Source organism: Saccoglossus kowalevskii, chromosome 8 (genome assembly GCF_978046115.1).
Source record: "Saccoglossus kowalevskii chromosome 8, keSacKowa6.1, whole genome shotgun sequence".
NCBI lineage: Eukaryota > Metazoa > Hemichordata > Enteropneusta > Harrimaniidae > Saccoglossus > Saccoglossus kowalevskii.
The window spans coordinates 4,341,161-4,364,491 of NC_140648.1; the positions used below are offsets into that span (position 1 = coordinate 4,341,161).

At 36.2% G+C, this 23,331-nt stretch overlaps 1 protein-coding gene across 2 annotated transcripts; it reads left to right on the plus strand.

Annotated features, from left to right (window-relative positions):
• The first annotated feature begins 1,160 nt into the window (after positions 1–1,160).
• Positions 1,161–22,443, plus strand: LOC100378253 (extracellular serine/threonine protein CG31145-like). Of its 2 annotated transcripts, XM_078011513.2 has the most exons (11): positions 1,161–1,983; positions 8,360–8,380; positions 10,021–10,145; positions 15,085–15,163; positions 19,652–19,744; positions 19,906–20,018; positions 20,514–20,694; positions 20,836–20,945; positions 21,296–21,377; positions 21,741–21,800; positions 22,007–22,443. In XM_078011513.2, the coding sequence occupies exons 1-11, from the start codon at positions 1,364–1,366 to the stop codon at positions 22,275–22,277; spliced, it is 1,755 nt and encodes a 584-aa protein (XP_077867639.2). In that variant the 5' UTR covers positions 1,161–1,363; the 3' UTR covers positions 22,278–22,443. The 2 variants fall into 2 exon arrangements, with proteins under 2 accessions (XP_077867639.2, XP_085358171.1); XM_085502045.1 differs by lacking the exon at positions 8,360–8,380.
• The last annotated feature ends 888 nt before the right edge of the window (positions 22,444–23,331 follow it).

A 23,331-nucleotide genomic window follows, 5' to 3' on the forward strand; every position in this document is an offset into this window, starting at 1 on the left:
ACACTCCCGTCGGGGCTCAAAATATTCATGAAATTTAGTCACAATGATGATATTACTAGATTTGTTTATATTATTACATTTCTTCTAATTGTCATATGACGTCATTGCCTTTATAAAGACAACAAATTATATATATATGATGAACTTGGTGTCCTACCAAGTTCTGTTGACTCCAAGGAAACGGCACACACGCCATTTGCTAAAAAATAAATACAAAAAAAAGGCGTGGACTAGCTCCGATATAGTATCGAATTAACCTGGTAAAAGTGTGTAGTGGCCGTTGAAAGAAATGTTTAGCTTATAATTCCCACACTTTGGGAATATGACGTGTTTTTTTGTGATATATGCCCTTTGTAATTATTTACATAATACTGTCACTATATTAGTTGTATTTGTACATACTAACATACTGGGTAACTGCGGGTATGCTTGGTTGCCCTGCAACTCTATACACATTAAAACGAGACTTAGTTTCTGAAGCCATGAATGGGAGAATGTATTTTTCTATTTCACATTATTTTTTTAAATGCATTTCTTTTAAAATATTAATCATTACACATTGCCAGTGATACTGATAGTTCGAGAGAAGTATCGCCAACGAATAATACAGTTTTTTGCCTGTGGTTATTTTATAATAATAATACCACCAGGTAAATCCATTGTGTATACACTTAATAATATTAAGTTACAAGGAAAAAATACTAATGCAACTTGAAACGTACCGCATAATCGAATAAACTTTTGAGCGTTAAGATTGCCCACCGGACAAACATGACTTTCACAGGATATAAGCAAATTAACCTATTAATGTTATGCATAATAATCCCGTCTGATACAGGAAGACCTGTAGGGCCCCGCCATTCTGTATATGTCCCGCGTTCAAATATTCATGATCTTCGGCGTTTGCGCATGTACGGAAGCGAGTTTGTCGACACAGACATGCTCAGTAGAAGTATTTTGTCGACGGGATTCAGCCGAAGGCATTCAATGCAAATGAATCATTGTGCACCATTTAAAAACGTGGGATTTCGCCACAGCAGTGCGGTGACATATGTGTTGAGATGTAAATGACATGAGTATGGGCTCAGCCAATCAAAGCGGTGTGTCCAAAGTCTAAGCTATGACGTTTAGTATTCATTTGTTCAATTGTACATGAAACAACAATGCGTCGTATACCGGGTTCACCCTCCTCAGTTGAGTAGAGAGACGGACTGCTCGGAACGTCACCACCGTAGCTAACCACCCGAAGCCGCCGTTCGATAGTCACAAATGCTTACCAACAGTCCGCCGACGGTCAATAGGTGTCGCGTACATAACAGTGGCGTGTGTGATCGGTGGTGAGTCGGTCGCTGAGAAAATCACCATGAAACTTAAACAACGAATCGGGGTCACGTCGGCAACTATACTGCTATGTCTTCTACTTATGGTTTGTATGGAGAGTGGTATACGTCCATTATCCGCCATACGTAATGCTGTGAGAGGGGGGAACCTGCAAGATGATGAAATTTTACAACCAGGAGGCAAACTGATTGACAACCCGAGAGTACATATCATACGAAAACAACTTGGGAAAAGTGACTCTGGTAAGGGGTCGCCGCTCACTGGTGCTGTGTTGAATGATAGCAATCAACGGCCACTGAGTCCTGAAGTAGACAGTAGACAGAGTGTTGTTTTCGCAGTGAATAGGACTGCACAGGGCGATACATTACCTGTTGGTTCGGACACCAACAACATCACCCAGAGCATCAAAACACAACATGCGCTAAATTTGGACGTACTATCCCAGCAACACCCGATTGCGAAAGAAGGGATATCGTTTTCGGAACCGCTATTTGCTGCTCTGGGTAAGCTTAAGGAACGGGCACCGATTGTGCTAGAGACGATACCAAACACCGGGAAATACGAGGCGTTTTTTAAAACTGGTCCAAATTCGAACCCAACGCCGAGGGATGCAGAACCATTGCTGAAACCGTACAAATCTAAGTGAGTATACGCACCAGCCATGGTCATATCTTAACGATCAGGTCGCTCTAAGAGTTCTCAGTTGTTATCGGAGATAGTCATTATCTTACTGATGACACATTTTCATTACGGATCTGACCTCTGAAATGAGATACAAGTTCAAATGCGCCCGATATGTTATATTATATGTGATCACCTGTGGCAAGGGTTGTGTGTATTAATGTTTGTGTGTATTAATATGGATGTTGGCTTACGAAGCTGTGATACACATGGCAAGGTTACAATCGTTTAATATTTCCGTTAGGTCCAGAGAAGATCATGTTTTCCCGAAAAGATCAACCGCTTCTAAAAAATAAAATAAGAAAGCTTTGCCATATTTAACATTTAAATGAGATAGCTGGGAATTAATAACACGTCGCGATGTACAGGCATTTTGACCCCTGACCCCCCGCAACATGTATCAAATGGACACTCCATGCTGATGTACCATGATATTTATTAATAGTATAAGTCGCATACAAATATAAATATGCTGAAATATCTGCATACGATTTTAGCGAATTTGACTTCCTGTCTGAATTAACAGAACATTAATTTAGCTAAAGTAACAACTATCTCATTGTGAGAATACTTTCTGTTATTTTAGCTGCACTTCGAAATAGCGAAATTACAGATTAGCTAAATTAAGGTAAAATAACATTTTATCTAAAAAGACATCACTCAGTGTGTGAACGTATCGAGATTTACGCGAATAGTAGTACATGTATTCCCTTTATTTTTTAATTTAAGGTGAACAATTTATTGAAATATTCTCGTTCGTTTTCACTTCACACATCCCACGCGAATAACACCAGCACAGACACGAGCTCGGGCACATTTTTTATATTCATCAATCACCCAACTGCTACTTATTGACAACGTTTTCATACCGTCTCTTTTTGTTTTTTATTTTGACTTTTTATGTTATATAAACCCACCACAAAGTGCGATTTATCGCATGTCTTTACAATGTTTCTAGTATACCACCTACCAACGTTTACACCCAAACAAGTTCTACCATTTTTATTCCAACTGTCAAGATCGGATGTACACACAGAAGCGACTGTATTTGCCATGAACAGACGTGGGCGCCATCTGGTGCACTAAATGTGCCAATAACTTGAATAAAAGATCATGACAATGCAAATCAAATTATTAATACAAGCATTGACATTGCAACATTAAAACAGCAAAATGACACTACTGCCTAATGTAATTTACGCGAGGTTTGCAATATTATCAGAAACCAACGTCCACTGCCTTACAGTCCGACATTTTAAGACTGTGCTATTTCGTACAGGATGGCGCAATTCATAATATATCCGCCTAGAAAACGCTGTCTGGACTTGTCCTTCACGGTGCGCTGCGTTACCATGTGATATGCTACAGTACAGTGCAATACAGTACAACTTCAACATCTTTCCTACATTTCAGCCCCATCAGAGAACACTTGCAATGCGCATTATCACCGTGTATGATTTATATTACTGGAGGAATAGTATATAATTTTTGAAAATGCAAAGTGATTAGAATTAATTTGCTGGTAATCGACAGTTGTGGGAGGTCATCAATTAAGTTAATACGAATACGTGCATGTTTCTCGGTGCTCAAGGAACTGACATCGGGATAGACCTAACCCTTTAATGTTAATTTAATTTCCCTAAACGCAAAATAGATAAAACTATTTTAAAGTTGAGGGTGAGCACCACTGTAATGTCGCTTCAATCAAAACTGATCGAACGTACTCGTGGTGTTACAGATTATGTATGCTAACGCCAGTGCTTGTTCGACGCCAGCTCGAGTAGATGTGGAGGGGACTAGTTGGTAACCATAGAGACGATCATGACTGGATAATTGAAGATGACATTCATCGTCGATCGTAGTCTCTAACCTTCAAGTGGTGTCTGGTTGTTTTCTTGACGTATTCATTGCACTCGTACGGAACCCAGATCTCCACTATTTACACGCGAGTTACTAGTACCTCCGCCTATTCCACAACAAATCCAATACGGTTATTACCTTATTACAAGGTTCCGATCCATATTTTATGTCTTAATGTCATAGTTCCTTTTGGTACATGATGCGTCTCCGATAGGCTACTGACGTCACGTACTTTGTGTGCGCTAGTACTAAATTTGCATATGGCAGGCATTGTTCTGGTGGTACGATTTACCGATGACTATCAGGGCACTTGTTATTTTCTCCCCAGCGGCTGGCATTCAAACACAGCAGCGTAATATAGCACATATATAGCCAGTGTATGAATCGTTTTAGCGCTAATCTACATCTAAATAATTATGGGCGTTCACAAAAGTTTGTTTACCTCCCGTTTTTTCATGAACTCAGTTCCAATTGTTTACTGTTAAAAACAAGGTGTGGTGGAAACAAGTGTTGCTTCATACAAGTATCTGTTTGGGTAGTTTATGTTTCTTGTTGTTATGCATTTGACATCTGAATACAATCCTGATGTTTTGGTTACCGCTTACATAGTTACAACAATGTGTATCGTTTCAAATAATATTAATTTTATTACATACTAGGCAATTCCCGGGCTAGACTATTCATAAACATCGTGGCATTTTCTTCTTTACAAGTCACGATGTCCGTAGTACTAAGAAAAGCAGTGTCGCTCACTGTGTCTTTAGGCCTTGCAATATGCCAACGAGCGTTATGCAGTATAAATTATTTATCATGCAACTGACTACCATGGTTACCTGGGGGTGATAGACTTAATATTCAGACCCAGTCAAGCATGTCATTTTCTTTTATATCGATTATTACAACTGACACTATAGATATATAGAATTTATTGATCGTAATGTAGTGTTCATGGGTGGTAGACGTGATAATTCACCTTCCATGTGTTACAGTTTTACGTGATACGAACATACTTGGTTTTGCGTGTTTGTAACAAAGCCAGTTCAAACAGCTGATTGGCTGCCCTGAATTGCCAGCCATTGCGTATATATAATTCGATATATAATTCGTTCTCCGCCCGTCCGCTCGGAGTCATATTTCAGAACCCCCGTGGTCCATATCTCTTCATTCTGTGCATGTGCCTAGTACTTTATGTGGGACAAATGCACATGCAGAGGTTTACTTGATTTAATCCAAGATGGCTGACTGGCAGCCATTTTGTTTTTTGAAAATGTGGTATCTTATGCATGCTTTGTTAGTTTTTGATAAATTTTATACATATCAAAGTTACAGATCAAAGATGGCTGACTGGCAGCTTTTTTGCTTTTTACCATACTACTATATCTCCAAGGCTTAATAATCATATTTGGCACATACATCATACATATTAGAATACATGTCTATTTCAGTTTGTTTCTTAATCAGATCAAAGATGGCCGACTGGCGACCATCTTGCTTAATTTAATTTCTGACCATATATTACGATTTTTCTGTTTCTACTAGACCAGCCAATTATTCACTCTAAATTATTAACTATGCCTTTGGTACATATTACTTTATTTTTGGCATGAATAACCTTTCCCCTATTTTCAACGGGGACTATTTCATCAACAATGACTTGTTTTTAATGTAATGCTACAGACCACGCATGACAACCTGGTGAAATTAAAGCAAACACTCTGTACTAATTTACTATTATGTTGATAATTTTTTTACAAAGTCAGGACGTGCTACTGAATCGTACGCCATTATATCGAGGCACTATGATGTTTATTCACGCGGAAGGCAAACACGAGATATGAATATATTATGTATAACGTATTCACATTATCGATAACTCAGAAATCAATTCACCATGCTACCACCTGTGTCATTAGCTTAATATACTCGTGTATTCTAACACTGTTATTGGCGTCAAAGCACGTGTTCAAATTTCTCGTGGATTGAATAGAAATTAGTTACCGTCATGAAAAGTGCTTTATTATATGGCAAATTTAAACTAGAAACCTTGTAGTAACAGAACACTTGAGTGAGATAAGATGGTATAGTTTTTGAATAATCGCAAAGGGTATCTGTCACGATTATCACAAGTATTGTGTTTATATAGTATACTGTCTACGGTTTAACGTGACGCCAACATTTCTTGTGGTGGTGACAATAATGGTCCTAGTATGTTTCGAAAATTTGTTGACGAATTTATAACTGATAAAATACGAAACACAGTGTCAAGCTTCTTCTGTAGATGCACACATAAGCATACATAATTATCTAGATATGGTATAAGATTTAATTGTAAGGAACACTGATTCAAATATATTATGCTTGGTTAATATGTGCAACATAACAATATTGATACATAGAAACACTCACTGAATGTGTATATATGTTTATCGCCTGGTGTCTGTAATATCACTTTGGTTGCATATACAGATATAATTAATTCCTAGGACAAATATGGATAAATTGACAAGACCAAAATCACTGTGTTCTTATTTTACCCCAGCGTTTTTTATTTGTGGGTGATTATTGTGTCGGTTCGTGATGTGACTGTGGAACGTTGGAATTCATGCAAAGGCTATTACGTTATATTAGGTGCCACTTTGCTCAATAAATGTCTTTGGGTTGAAGGTCGTGTGTCGATAATCAGGATAATGGAGTAAAATAGAATTTACACGAAAAGATTACAGGTCCTTCTGAAAATAATGAAAATGGTTGTTTTTTTTCTGTTTATCTGTGGCTTAATCTCTCGAGATCAAATCGTAGCCTGCGTCACTGGTGATAATTCAGTTCACTGACCCTGTTTTGTTTAACTGTTCTCTGTCACACACAATGCGTGGTTTAGTATTTAACTATTCCTGTCCCACGCATATGCACTCACGTGCACGCACGCATGCACGAGCGCGCATACACGCACGCAAAACTGTTTCTATATATGATTACATAACGATACGCGGGAAATGAGCTCATGTTAATACGTGATTGATTGATTGATTGATTGATTGATTAATTGATTGATTGATTGATTGATTAATTGATTGACTTTTTTTGTGTTTGGTTATCTTATCGCCATTAAAGTAATTACATTAATAAAGTCGTCTCCGTTTCCGAGCGACATAATTGATGTATTTTATATTATGGCATAGCGCTAAAATCTTCGTATTGTCATATGGTTAGTGGTTAAGTGTTATTGACTAAGTGTTCGCATTAGACGGAGCTGCCTCACAATATGCTGGTAGTAGCACAAGCTGTTTAGTATGTTACTTGAAATAATAACGAATAAATTAAATAATTTGACGTATGCGCAAAAATTATACTGGCAACCGTCGGATTTACTGTGCAGTGATGCAGCCTTGGCACAAGAATATAGAAGTATATATTCATATTCATTTATTTATAGATTTGTTTTATTTTATAAACAGTGATATTAAATTTAAATATGTCAGTTGTGTTTTTGTAAGAGAGCAGGTCTGTGAATTACGTTACAGCAATATCAAAACAAATTAAAGGGCAGTGATCGTCGCACCGCACCATGTATGAGACCCATAGCGACATATGGAACGCGTGGAAAATGCAAATGAAATACAAACACCGCATTTTAACTTTTTCACCACCAGTTTCCTCGTTTTGTCACAATTTCACAAAATAGTCTCGTTTATAGTCTGCATTTTCCTTCAGAAGAATGGGACAAAAATATACATTCTTTGAGTAAAAACTGAAAAATGACTAAAATATTGTCTATTGGCTCCAAAATTAAGGTTCATTTCCAGAAATAATGAAGAATATAAGAACAAAGTGCAGAACAATTTGGGCGAGATAGTCTGGTGGTTAAAATGTTAAGAATCTTGTCACGAATTATAACAAATATAGATATTACATTCGTAATCATAATCACTTTTGTATACTCGGTTCATGTCATGACGACTATTATACATATATTAACAATGAAAATCTCCAAGTTTACCATAATATCCCATACCATTTGTTGTAAGAAATCGATTTAGAATATGGGGTTCTTAAATATAAATATTACTTAACATAAACTGGAATTATTCAGCGAACAATATCAATTCATGTCATGGTATAATACATGATTTTCCTGCAAGGTTGTACACTGGAATATCTGTGTTGAATACGCTGGTGCCCAGTCTTGGATAGTTCACCGGTTTCATAGCAAACACTATACGGCGCGACCTGTATGCACATCTGTAAACGTGTTGACACACGGAACCTGTTCGCAGTCGAAATATAATATTCCGTTCTATGTCAACTGTATTAATAATTACCCGCTTTGACACTGTGTAGGGTGTATTGGGTGCGGCTACCTCAATTGCACATCCATGTAGTCTTTAACAAATTTACACAAAACAAGTTGAGAATGGTATAAAAGATCTCAACATTGTTTTTTTATTTCTTCTCTTATTTATTTCATGCTCACACATAGAATTTTGAAAAGTTCTAAACGGTAAGTTGTTGACCTTTCATTGTCCATGGCGTGATCGCTGCCGTGTACACAATGTCTCCTTTGTCGTCCTTCAGACACGTACGTGCACGTAATCATGACATGGTGTGTAACAATCGAGACTTTAGTGAGAATCGTCATTGGATACTTTAGTTCGTGTCGAAATAATTTATATCATCCCCTCATGACAGAAAAAGATAGGTATCATCTATGTCGTGGATATTTGCCACCACAACTTGAAGGACTTTCATTTTAACGAACATTAGTCAAAATCCAAAAAACAACACAATGCACAATACATTCGAAATAGATTTAACATCTCCATTTGCTTCTTTCGAGTTGCACGCCATGGTATGAAAAGTAAATTTCCTGGTTACGAAGCAACTGTTATATTCAAATAAACTAAATATAAATATACTTGTATTATATAAGAAAAAATGCTGGTATGTAGATGTGGGTATCCCCCCTCCCCCGAGTTAAAATGGAAAGCAAATACTGTTAGTTGTTTTGGGACAGGATGGTATGCAACATTAGTGCATGACAAGAGCACCCCACCTACTTTATCAATAGACATTAACTACACGAACACTATATTGACAATAGTAAGAGAATTTAAACAACAGGGGCTTTGAAGTTGTTACACAAGTTAGTGACGTCATTGCAATATGACCTTTGACATACTCGCACTCTTCAGTATTTGGTGTCATCGTTGCTTCTTTGTCAACCACAATTTTCCTTACGACAAGGCGCTGCGACGTCAAACAGTCTACCATTATGTACTAGCAGCAATCGACTGATCCACACTAGTCAACTTCACTTCTCTTTTCATCAAGAGGTATATCCGTTAATTTCACTTAATGGACCACTTATCACTCTCACTTGAAGTGCTCTTTGTTGAAGTAAAAATTCCTCTTCCTTGTCGTTTTCCTGTAATCATTGCCTTCCTGAAAGATTTCAGCATTTGGTGGGAAATGAATAAAAAGTGTCGTCTTCCTGCTGTTCAGCAGCATATTTTATAGTCATTTGGTTTAAGCCGTGTAATTCATATTGGTGAATACTTGACAGCAGTATATGTCGCCTTGCTCTTCGGTATTCCGCCTGATTTCATAAACCATTTCTTTAACAGTCGTATTACTTCAGTTGGAAAATCTGCTGAAATCTTCTCCAAAATAACCCGCCTTTTTTGAAATATAAAACAAAAAAATAATAAACTGCATGCAATTTATGTTATTCTTACCTCCTCGGAAAGTCGATGTTATCACCTAACGCAGAAGTAGATAGTTTATTAGTCACATTTAGGTTATTTAGATTCTTATATTTTTCTCCTATCAATATAAGCTAGCAATATATTCGCACATACTGTAACAACACAGGTACATTGTCAGTTATCGCTCATTGTACATTGTGCAATGTGCAAGGAACAATGTTTTGACGATGACGAACGTCATTCTGTCGTTGGGGGGAGAGTGAATATATGGGGTAATAGGCTGCCATTAATTTCTTCATTCCAAGTATTTTAGTTTGTCAAATAGTTATACAGAATGGAATTTTTGTTGTAAAATGTACTTGGAAGAAAGCATTTATAGTGTTATATATGCAAAAGTGGACGTGTTCCATAATCCATTGTCTTCTTTACCCCGTAGTCGGAAGGTACCAGCATGGGAACGCTTTCAGAATGGTATAAATAGGTTTGCATTGTACGACCATAACGACCCAAATATTGAAGAACTTCTTGATAACTTGTCAAACCTAGAGATAGCTGAAGTCGGTAAGTGTCTTGTATATTATATTACATTATATTACGTAGGTGATTTTATTTGTATATATACGACCGGACGTCGTTTTCCTCCTATGCGTTCTGATTTTCATTTGGGTCTTTGTGCAACACTTGAAGTGTATGGGGCATGAGAAACGTTCATGTCATTCCTTTTCTTGAAATGGTTTGTTAAAAATGTGCCCATCATTATTGATTCATTTTCGCTCTTTTAAAAAATACGTTGCCACACATTTCTATGCAGATTATTGTTCCCAACGTAATTGTTGCCTGCACTGAATCCATTCATTGATGGTAACTATATATTATCCAGATGGTGGTGGATAATATTAGGCGAATAGCAAGTTGCATTCCTCGACCTTTGGTTTATGAATTGCAATTGCCCGTAACTGATTCAATCAATTACCAAGCATCACATTTCTAGGATTGTGCATTTACAGTATTTTTTTCCTGGTCTCCGATATCTTCAATTTGATTTTGCCATCTTTCAGAAAACAGATTAATGCAGATGAAATGAATATCGTGTGTAGAAGGATAGTTTGTATCTAATTACCTCGCGTGACAAACGGTGTTACGAGCAAATACAAATCGGAAATTAGCTAAAACGTGGCACGCGAGCCAGTCGTTTTCTTTTTTGATTACTTCCTTCCAGACAGAAGGCGAAATAAAAGTTTTGAACAGGTGTTTTGGGGATGATGCACACCAGACCTTTTGTAGGGATTCTAATGTACGCGTGGCGTGAATTCAGATAAATAAACAGCCTACATGGTATTCAACCTTTAAAAATGACGTGAGTGTGAGGACAGGATTAAATTAAAATCACCATCATACAATGTAAAAGAGGGTACCCCACATGCATATATTCACTATTGATTCAGCAGCTGGATCTTGAGAGGATGATGTAGCAGAGGGTGATGTCTACTGACTCACCAATACCATTTGGAGTATAGTGTCTACATCCCCACATTGCAGTGAACCGATCAATTCTTCGATCTTATTTGCTTCTCATTGTAACTCTAATATCGCATACGCAAGTATTGGCACTGCATGCATCGCTTATATTTTCCCAATTCTAGAAGCTTGTAATCGATTATCACTACTAATATATTCCTATGATTGGAATGATTCACGTCACCAACCAACCAACCAACACCCTCGCCGTCATCAGGGTTGGATTTGTCTGATGTGACGGCATTGTGGGATTTCTAGTACAATTAATAGAAACTGATATCTGAAAAATCTAAACAAATTATAGAATAAGACAAGAAACTGAAGTCGTTACTAATATGTAGCTCATGACACAATTCTAACTATGGCAAGTTACGCTAACGTGTTGTAGTCACACACTTATGAAACTGTGTATAATGTTTTAACAATTGATCATTTTTAAATGGACCACACTGAACCAAGATGACGATGCATGTGTTCGGTCATAATATGCATAGTATTAACGCAAATTATTTTCCGATGCATTTTAAACAACTGATATTCAAGACGCCATCCAGTCAGACATCAATCTTACGTCTTAAAAAAATCACAGATCAAAATGTCGCCATCCCATCAGGCCAACTCGTCATTTTATAGGCTGGAGGGAATATATTAAATATTCACATTCAGATTATAACATAATATGCCTAATTACCCCGTTAGTCTGAATCCATTGACATTTCACATATATGTCACATGCGTCTTAATGTTGTACATTAGAAGTTCAAATTGTATTGTGTGCGTCTTAGTGACTAGGTAGGGATTGGTCATCAAAAAATCTGATTCTCCAATTCGGTGTGATTTTTAATCAAATTCAGTCTGTAGTTGCTTTCAACTATAGTTGAGTATTTAGAACTAACTTTATTTGCATCGTAGTGTATTACGTTTTGCTTCGTCTGGTTTCCATGGATACGTATTGGAGTTCTCCTACGCGAAAAATCACGTGGCGTTTTTGCGACATTATAATTTGTATTTAATCATTTGTATTACGATGACGTCACGGTTAAAATTCAGTAAATATCATATTCCCGCTGTATCAAACAGAATCTAAACCGTTTTTTATTACCCTAATTATTGTACAGTAACATAGCCATTCATTACACCATTCAACCCTTTTCAGTTAATTCAGTTCCCGTAAATTGAACCTGTTTACATGTGAAATCGTTTGTCTATGGTAAAACCATGTATCCAATGAAATGATTAGTTGAAGATGTTCAAGTTGAATACCGTCGTAACCATGGCAATGAATTGGGGTATTATTTGATGAGCCGACTAAAATTCAACCCATAATGAACCCATATTGAGAAAAAATGGTTTTCATTTCTAATTGATGTCAAGGCTCGTTAACCTGCCTTTTAACCTAAACATGATAAATAATTGCAACTACCGTGACCATTGTCTTGTCTTTGTTTTGTTCTGGCTTAAAAAAAGATTTGATTCCTTCGATCAAACTCTTTTACTTACTTTGTTTAGAATTGTTATTTTTTCCCCGGATTCCTTGTGACAGAAAATATTTGATGCGCGTGGAGAATAATTACGATCTAGTTATGTTGGTGCACACAATCCGCCTCTTCGTAAACTAAATACATTAATTCGGAGTCTCTTTTTAAAAATCATTGTAACTATGCACTTATACAATGAGGCACATATATACTTTGTTACACATGTTGAGAGATTTCGCCAATCTACACATTAAAATATACAATAGATCTCGCCAATCTATACATTAAAATGTAAAACTTGGGGAAAACAGTTCTACGTTTGTGTATGTCATCATTTGTACCGCGTCTGTTTTGAATTGGCCAATAGGCGTTGAGAATGTCAGCTGCAACCTGTTTATGCCATGGGGAAACAAGGTCAAAGTATCTACCGCTCCGAATCTATAACAAATTGGCTCTTGTAAATGGTATTAACAACGACAAATTTATAGACAGAAATCTTCGCAATTCGCGACAACCGTTTGTTTTGCGATGTTAGTTTCTATGTCACATCGATCACATAACCATAATTTAAGTAGTAAGTATTCGAGTTCCCAAGCCTGAGTGATCAACGATTAAATTATTTACTGTAGTCAGGTACTCAGATGTGAATTCCGCCACTTAGGCACATATAAGTGTGGTGCTACTTACACACTTAAATTTTAATTAGGTTGTCAAAATAAATATTAGATAATTTAGCCCCCACCACTAAACAGAATCACGTAGATAGTACTCCTACCAAAAATATATTTCAAAGTTAAGAAAACAAAGTCCATAGCATGGATGGAAACAAAGGTGTTTTTTCACTTTAGGTATATCAAAACATAAACTGACAGTTGGCAAGTGCTCCTTGGTACTAACCAGTTCCACAGCTGGCGTAATTGAAGTTAGCCCTCACACCAATCTACCACGCAGAGTTATAGTTCTAAGAATACTTTCGGTGCTCTAAACACAAGGCACGAATGCACAAATCCGAGAAAGCAAAGGAAGAATAAATTGATTCCAAATGCTATAGTTTGAAAGCCTATTTAATGGTATAAGAGATACGATCGTACTTGGCGTAGTCGCGTTATTGTCTCCTGAAAATTAAGTCAAGGCGGAATTCAGTCTAACTGCCATTACGTCTTGTTTGTCTAACTGTTGATTTGAACGATAATGAAATTGATGACCACCGAAATATTTCACTCCATCCTAGACTGCCTATTCATATATATACATCTTTAATTCGATGGTTTTATTAGTCAGTTCTTTTCTCAGTCTTTGATTTCTGATATTTAAACGCATCTTAAAATATATATTATTTATTTTCTTATCCTTAATTTTGCAACAAAGTCCCAAAGAAGGGAGGCTCACCAAGAGGCCAAGAGTATTCCTAATGCTTATGTGGGATACGCGAAATCACAACAATTGCACATTTGTTGACCACATGTTTCTAGGGACATCGGACATTTTATAAAATCATTCTTGTCAATATTCAGATATGCATCCTATAAATTAGTACTTGAATCGACATGTGTATAATTGTATGGACTAATAGATTTCAATGTGTATACGGCGAAATGTTGTAGCGTATTGGGTAACTGCAACCTGTGTTCACGACATTCTAGTTGGGATGATAGAAACCTGAAACTGGAATTTCTTGCCCTCAATTTCACGCGTGACTACCACTTTCACACATAGCTTCTTAAATCCCCTTGGCGCGCAGATAGTACACGGCGGAACAAATTTACACCTGACTATGTATGTGTCATTTAATCCAGTGACGTATAATTTGAAACATCCACTCTCAAATGCCTGATTTCGTTAAAATGTTAGATTATGAACATATTTTTTTGTTTCACAATTCGATCCAATATGACGAATGACGACACTTTGATTCGTCATTGTGACATTTTGGGTAAAGTTAGTGCTCATTGTCTAAAAACGTTTCATTAAGTTTAACATAATGGTGACCATACACAACAGAAACGACACAATATTGTTAAAGTAAAACACCATATTCCCTTTACAAATCTGGCCACATCTTTGAATTCTCTCCATTATTGTATTCCCCTACCCCCTGTGAATGACAGTCTCAGTCATACTATGGAGTTTGAATATGAATATGTCATTAACCATATATTCAAAGAGCATTTAGGTAATCCATCCAGTCTCTGTAATTTCTTCAATTTTTGTTACTCACAGGCGCTGAAGCAAGGTGGAATATACTTTTCTTGTTCAAACGTATTCTATTGGGAGACAAAAAAATGCATAGCACTGAATAATTGGAGATATACATTACTGATAACACATTGTTTAAATATGTTTGGCGACAGACCGAGTACTTGGTGTTGTATAGTATAGTCACTTCAACCTCATAACAGCTTACTTTCTTAATTAAAAAAATCAAAATATCGGATAAGGTACGTCATATATTACAGATGAGAATGTAGATAAGTGACTAATGATCATTTTCTATTTTTTTTCAGATGAGAAGTCTGGTGGCACCCAGGTGAAGCTGATTATTGATTTCATAGATGGTGGCCAAGCTCTCTTCAAACCCTGGAAGTGAGTAAGCGCGTCACAAAATTTGCACACCTTACACGCAAATGGCTATTGAGAGCAATTAGACTTGTTTGTTGGCCCCACAAATGGTGTTCTCTCCTATCATGGCGTCCACTGGTCGTTTGTGCCATGATATTTCGAACAACTTCAATGAGACTAATGGCGAGAGAGTGGGACGCTACTTGAGCAGAATAAATACATCTCGTCAGTCTCGTGACCCCTCGCCCCCAACGAGATCTCGGCGGTCATTTGAGTCAAGAACTGTTTGAGACCATAAATTGTTTACGCATAAGTCGCCTGGCTGTAAATCTTGTTCTTATTGGTCAATCGAAACAGGGAATTTGACGATCACCTATATTCTGATTGGTGGAGTCACTTGTTGCTATAGCAGCCAAAGCTTTGTTGTTTATTCCCTGAAATATCATGTATCATTTAAATAGGGTTGCGTGGGGTTGTTATAAAGCAAAGCTGACGATTACATTTTCAGAAGAATAGAAAAAAACGCGTGTTAATGTCGCGAGAATATAGGTAAATTTCTAGTGATGAGAGTTAAAACACAACACAATGAAAATGTAAAAAGTGTGATTGGCACGAAATGAATATTATCTACTTAGGTAATGAATATTCCTCGAGGAGATATGTGGATTTTAAACAATATCCAGTGTCTTGATTAATATTTAACACGTTTTTTCGTTATCTGTTTTACGTGCTGTCTTCTAAAATTATTATTATATTTGGCGTTGTCTTTAGGACATAACGTGAATACTGCCAGTTAACACGTGTCACATGGGTAGATTTATTTCAGATGACAGGCATAGACATGTTTAAATAAACCCTGGGCACAACACACTGAATGATTATATCCTTTATGATCGAATTTAGCGGCGCCTCCATGATTTTTGTGCAAACCTTTGTAACCAACCAATTTGATGTTGCATCAATTCTTCTGGAAATTCTATTCTGTAATAGAAAATGCAGTTGCAGTAACTGTGAATCACTTAATTGTCCCTAATTGTACCAGTCGTTTCAATTCAATTCGATTACGTATGACGTTATTTCTACTTTACATTCAGCTACTTCAAACCATCATATTGTAATAGTACAGTCGTGGATACTAACCGATATCAAATTATATTTAGTAGTCTTGAGCCTTACATACCTAAATTATATGCAACTTTGCTAATGCCTAAACATGAGTATATTGTTTTTGTAGAAAATATCAACGATATATAGAATTCTTTTTAATCTAAATAAACATCGATAGCTCAAAGAACTATATATATATGTGAAGGTTGGGAAATGCATTTTAATTGTTTGTACTGGTTCAAATTTATAATTTACCCATACCAGACTTATTAAATTCAGCGTAGTGTCCCATGTGAATCCCTTGCAACATCAACAACGCGTGAAAAATACATGACATTCGCGACGACTGCGGCGTCCTAAATTGCTAACTAATTAACATTGCATTTTATTCCAATTATTGATAGCCCTGTAATATTAATTAGGACATTCGGCATGTATTGTAATTAATTAATTAGGTTGACTTTATGCTCATGCAATATTCCTACAAGTATTAGAATAACGGACAGTGTGAAAACTGCCGAAAACATAAATCGGAGTCTGATTGTGATAGGAGAAAAAGTGATTTGATATTGATAGTGACATGTACGTAGAAATTGACATATCCAAAAACAGTTCAATTCAAAAACTTGGACGAAATTCCTTGTCGTGTTCCTTTGTGTTGAACATAAACATAGCGTTCTCACATTTACATATTATCAGTGCCACCAGGTTTGTGACATGCACAACGCACTATACTCGATCGGTGCACTCGATTTATTGCATTCCTATAAGAGGTCAACGTTCCGCATTTCTCAATTTAACGTTGTGTATGGGTTAATTAATAACATCATTAATAAAAGTTGTTAACGATATTGTCTTATTACCAGTATTGTCCATTATTCACACCGTCGTGCTTGATATATTATACGCCTATCACGTGACTAAACCGGCTTGCGTGTTGTTGTTCAGAGTAATATCACATGCTATAATTGACACGCTACTTTGCCCAGAATTCCCAAGCCACGACATTTTCCAATCACCGTACTAGTATGTTGTGCGTTGCCCGTGTTATGTAGTTAACATTATCAAACCAGTTCTCTTGACGATATAAACAAATACGTCTTAAAGTACTGTGACATGTCTCATCTTTACAAAGAATATTACCCTTTGTTCGATCCTGTTATTTTGGTGAACGAATTCGCTTTTTAAAATCTTTTGTACCCAGGCAAATGCACTTAATTATGGTATTGGCATCCACATTGGCCAATCCAGCGACAGTGCTGTGACTTCAAAGTGTATTATGTTAATATTCATATAAACCGACACATCAAGGGAAAACGTTGATCACATAACCAGGTACATAAGTACCTGTGCAATCGGCATGAAATTGAGAATTACAACGAGTAATAATGCTGAAAGTCGTTCAAATCATGTTTTATACAATTTCCGGTGAAAATCCGGTGATTATTTCGGAAGCTTATAAAACGTGTTTTCTGAAGTGTGGTATGAATAGACTTGATAGACCCGAAGTCCGTTACTGTTACTGTGTTACTGAGTATTGAATTCAACTTTCCACGGAGTTCTGTTCGCGTCATTCAAACAGCATTCTAACAAAAAGCGTAGTAGGTCATCTTAAAACTCCAATAAACCATTGAGCTAATGGACAAACAAAATGCTGTTGTTGCCAGCCGCTATTGGTATTCAGTCAGATAATATAATCGATATGTGTTTCCAATCTGCATACTGCAAGAAAATTTCGGTCGGTATTTTTAGTCATTCGGGAAGTTAAAACACTGTACAATATTTATAAAGAACAGGAAACATCATTAGAACCTCTTCACATTGTCGGGTTAGCAACATTATTCTAACGTTTGATTGCAGAAAGGTGAATAGAGTGCGATTGCACAATCCTGTAGCATGCTTCATTGAGAAGGCGCGATTCAGCGAAGTGGACTGAATTCAAGCTGACGCCATTTTGAAATGTGTCACATAGAATAATTCTACAAGACAAACGTTTAGCCATCAGCTGAACTCTTCTCAATTGAATGCATGTTTATTACCATGTAGATTGGCTCTTCAGTGGTATCTGATTCACACAGACCTGATTTAATCTTTGTCGAATACATGTTACGAACAAATCTAGTGAACCATCAAGACCATATCTGTCCCGCGACGTATCGTGTTACCTCACTCACGTGGGTATTACCAAATGGCGTTAGAATTGATAGGGACTTGTTGGCAATACATCACATTGGAACTAATTATCTTATGCATCTTGTATGCATAGTGCATGTATTTGTAATGCACAACTCATATATTTGGATAGTATACATAGAACACGTTTTAACCCTCTTTCCGCTATTGTAATGCATACAGTAGTAACTGTTGTAGTTTTCACATTGAAAGTCAAGTATTTATGAAGTGACGTAGGCGTGCGACAGCTGACCAGATATTATTGATCTTGACATTCAGAATGCACTACGCCAGGACTTTCAGTACGCTGATTTATTTATATGGTTTTGTGATCTTTTGAGATTTTAATATCATTTTTCGAGATTATCCCATCTGTTTTGTGAGCGTACTCGCAGCTACATTTAAGGATATTCATTTTTATATCATGTCCATATCCGTCTTCGTTATTTGAATACTCTCATAATGGCAGGCGATTTGAGTTACTATTTTCCCGCGTAGGGTACTCGAACGCAGTAGGACAAAGGTCTTCAAATGTCATTAAAGAACGAATTATCCACTTCGAACCAACTTCGTTCTAACAAATTGTCAAATGTTGGACTTATCTGTTGTCATTCGGAGGGGCGAAGACTGTACGTCTCAGCGCAATGACAAATCAACCTTAGGTACAAAACGTAAGCGTCTGATTCTGAGAAACGCAATTTGATGATGTAGTGTTACCATCCCAATCGAAAAATGTAGGCGTGCTGCATCCTTACGACAAATGATTCTACAGTACAGCTATATTGTGTGCAATATTAAAATGGATGTACCATTTACTGAATTTTATTCATTTCTCTTTTCCATGTTTCCGGCTTTTTCTTGCCTTAAAAGTGAGCTGATCGCATTTACTTTGATTCAGGAAATAAAACCATTCAGTTGATTGGATTTTATGAATAACATTGAATACATATTGTTTGTTAGTCTGCCACGAAAATACTCGCCATAAAAATGTATATACAAAAAATAAAAATTTGGATAATGCTTTTCAAAGAAACAGGAAAGCATTTATATTCAATAATTTAGACGCATATAAGAAAATAACTGATGTATTATATGATGACGCCCACGAATGCAAGGTACTATCTAAGAGAATATGGGGAAGCATATCATAGCAGATAGTTGTATTAGTATAGAGTGCATGCGGGATATAAATATATTGATTTAGCTATTGAATATTTGTAATTTATATTTCAGAGTGCCACGTGATTATCAAACAGTTCCTGATCACTTTTATTTTTCTGACATCGAAAGACACAATGCTGAGATTGCGTCCTTCCATTTAGATCGGTAAGGCCAATTAATATATTCTGTGGGTCAATGCCAATGTTGCTGTTGTCAAATAGCTTTGTATATTTAACCAATCAATTGTTATTATTGACATTCTTAATATTAATGACAAATCTTACCTCTCTTTACCCAACTGATTAAATTCATTTGCTCTTTGACAGCATATTAGATTTTAGAAGAGCGCCTCCCCAGGTAGGTCGATGGGTGAACCTCACTTCACAGATTTATGATCTCGCTGACTCAACTCTCAGAAGATCATTCTTCCGTTCCCCAGGTAACGTTAAATCGACAAGTGTAATTTATACTTTGCGTGTTATTTGCATGTTGCTTTCATGGGTCAATATTGCAAAACTCAATAAATACTGGGAAATTCAATGTTCATTTCGTATTTGTCTCAACATTCAAGCTGACTTTTAAATTGAATGTGCCAGCACGCTAATGTCGCTCTATCACTCATACCATCGTCACTAATTGTTGGATTCGTATTGTAATATGAAATGGCAAAGGATATGTCTCATTTGCTTTTGTAGGTAATTTGTTTTTCTGGCATCAATGGGTTAAATTATTAAACCGGAACTGAAACAAGACGCTTTTTATGATCAATGAAGGGGTAGCCGATTACACTCGTATTCTTGTTTCCATAGAAACTGCCTGTGTTGTGTAACCCACGCAGACTGAATTTCCGTCTAGGTAATGGGCAGGAATTTTCACCACTGAGAAATAACATGCAACTGTCATTCACATATTGTTTGTTTTATTTTATTTTCAGCCAACAATGTTTGTTTTGTTGGTCACTGTTCATACTATTGCCAAACTGAGACAGCTGTCTGTGGTCATCCCGATATGATAGAAGGCTCATTTGCTGCTTATCTACCCCCATTTAAAATGGCACCAAGAAAAACATGGCGACACCCCTGGAGACGATCTTATAGCAAACACAGGAAAGCCATGTAAGTCGCATAAAATCAGATTTGATTGACTACTCATTTAGTGCATAATTTCGATTTGTGCAGTGTTATGTACCTAGTACAGTATTTACAATTGACTGGTGAATTGTATGACTATTTATATGTTATACCAAATGTTGGTAGATGGGAAGACGATCCAAATTACTGCCAGGACGTAAGGAACAAACATCCATACAACACTGGAAGGCGTCTACTGGATTTGATGGATTTGGCTGTATTTGATTTTCTAATTGGTGAGTTAGTCTCTGGTGAATATTGTTTAAGTGTTTAAGGATCGATCGAATATAATTATAGTGTGTATTGATTTTGGAACACACAAAACCAGAGAGCTTTTACGATTATCTTTTTGTATATTTCACCCAAGTCACAATACTTTTGCGATATCAATTCGACAAATAGCATAAGTATAACAGAATGAAACACATAAAGTAGTCACAAAAACGTCATATTCGGTTCAAACTACTCAAAATGTTTATTTGGCGAGCCCAACAGTATACATATATGGGTAAAGCTTCATTGTCGAATGTAGTAGCTTTGAATCATGAATCAACAGTTCTCATCTACTCTTTTTCTATTTTTGCAGGTAATATGGATCGACATCATTACGAAACATTCAGCAAATTTGGCAATTATACCTATCCCCTTCACCTTGACCAGGGCAGAGCGTAAGTTTCACTTATTATCCATATAATGAAAATTTGGGCTTTCTATATTCAAAGCAGAAATCACATGACTGATTAAATACACGAATTAGAATTGCGAAATCAAATCACTCCCAGTTCGGCCAAATTGATTCAAACTGCAGGTGTCAATTATATTATTGATGGGATTTCTCATGCTCATCGTTTGTAGACTATATATAATATATAATATCCATATGATGCAAGTTTATTTTGAAAGACCTTCTAAAAAGCATACATTATTTGATTGGCGCGATTGATAACCAATGTGATATAATATTATCTTATTTCGTTTTATCAAGCGGGATTCCGATTTTTAACTTTTATGTAACTTTTTCCGTTACCCAGGTTTGGAAAATACGCACACGATGAATTATCTATATTGGTGCCTATAGTCCACTGTTGTGTGTAAGTATAGTTGGGTCGTAACAAATAAATATGACCACTGTGTTAACTTAACAAACAATATTAATTCATATCGGGAATATTTGCTCTCGTTTTCTCTACTGCCACCTTTCTCTAAAACACAGTAATATGTTACATAACCTACGCCAATCTTTGGTAGATTACGTTATTTCAATTAATCAACTTTCTCAATATCTTTCTTTTTGTAGAATTCGCAAATCGACACATACACGATTGCAGCTTTTGGCGACATCCAACTTTCAGCTCAGCGATGTCATGAGAGATTCAATGTCCACTGACAAGATAGCTCCTGTTGTATTTGAACCTCATTTAGAAGCATTAGACCGACGCCTTGGAATCATCTTGAAGACAGTAGACAATTGTATAAAAACTAACGGAGCGGTAAATGTTTTAAAACCAGAGCCATCATTTGCGGCATATCATGAGCCAACACGAAGCAACGACGATTGGTTCTGGTGAAATAAATATATTTGCACCAGCATTTTCTTCACATTTTTTCAATGATATTGTTTTACTTTGTAATCATTGTGCAATTTTAGATTGAATGCGTTTCAAATGCATTTGATATAATTTTAAAATTTAAATTACTTGTTTTGTTAAAATGAAATAAAATTTAAATGTTGAATTGCTGGTTGCACTCATCTGAATTGCAAACTAAAATCAATGTTATTTACATTTGAGGAATGTCACACAGAAAAGAATAACAAATATATTCATATATAGAATATTAAATACAATATAATTTCATATTTTGTACATTTCACATGAAATTAATATGTGAATATCTTGAATACTTGGTTGTGGCAAGCTTTACTGACTAATCCCACTGCAAACTGTTTATGAACAATTCGTAAACAAAAATATAATATGTCACATTGATTCATTTAAATGTTGAGTTCATTAGTTTATTTCTCTCGGTTGATGGTAAAACAATCTAAAGGTTGAATTTTACCCCTCATCACCGAACGCTATGAGGTTATCAAAATAAGGTTATTTTAGCTCAATTTACATTAGAATATTTTATTTAGTTTGGGTTTGTTTTATTTTAAATTTACCATAGAACGCGTTCTACATGTGACAGTAATGCAGTACTTAAATGGTGGAAAGTTAAATTGTGTCTTCTTTGTCGTATGCTTTCCATTTCCATTTATTTCACGGCGATATAGAAAAGTCTACGCCATGAAATTTATTTTATTTTCTCGTGTTTATTGTGAACATAACTCCAATCAGTTATCATTAACACTTATTTGATCTTCCATCACAACATGCTCTGTGCGTGATTAAATACAGATATTGTTTTTTCAGTGTAAATTGATACTTTTTTGTCAAGAGATCAATAAATATCTTCAAATTATTTTCAAATTAAAGCTAGAGTTGATTATTCTTCATCGGTACCTGGATGGTACTTGCCCGGATGATCTATGAACTTTTATTGAGTAATTTTCCCTAAGAATCTGGCTGTATAATCGTGCACCCGATATAAGACCTCGATATCCATTGCTGTTGTTTTCAC

Excerpts from the sequence above, each read along its gene's own strand:
- LOC100378253 (XM_078011513.2), top strand. The coding sequence starts at position 1,364 with ATGAAACTTAAACAACGAATCGGGGTCACGTCGGCAACTATACTGCTA. Across the intron at positions 20,019-20,513 it reads ATCATTCTTCCGTTCCCCAG|CCAACAATGTTTGTTTTGTT; the intron begins GTAACGTTAAAT and ends TTTTATTTTCAG. Across the intron at positions 21,378-21,740 it reads CACCTTGACCAGGGCAGAGC|GTTTGGAAAATACGCACACG; the intron begins GTAAGTTTCACT and ends TCCGTTACCCAG.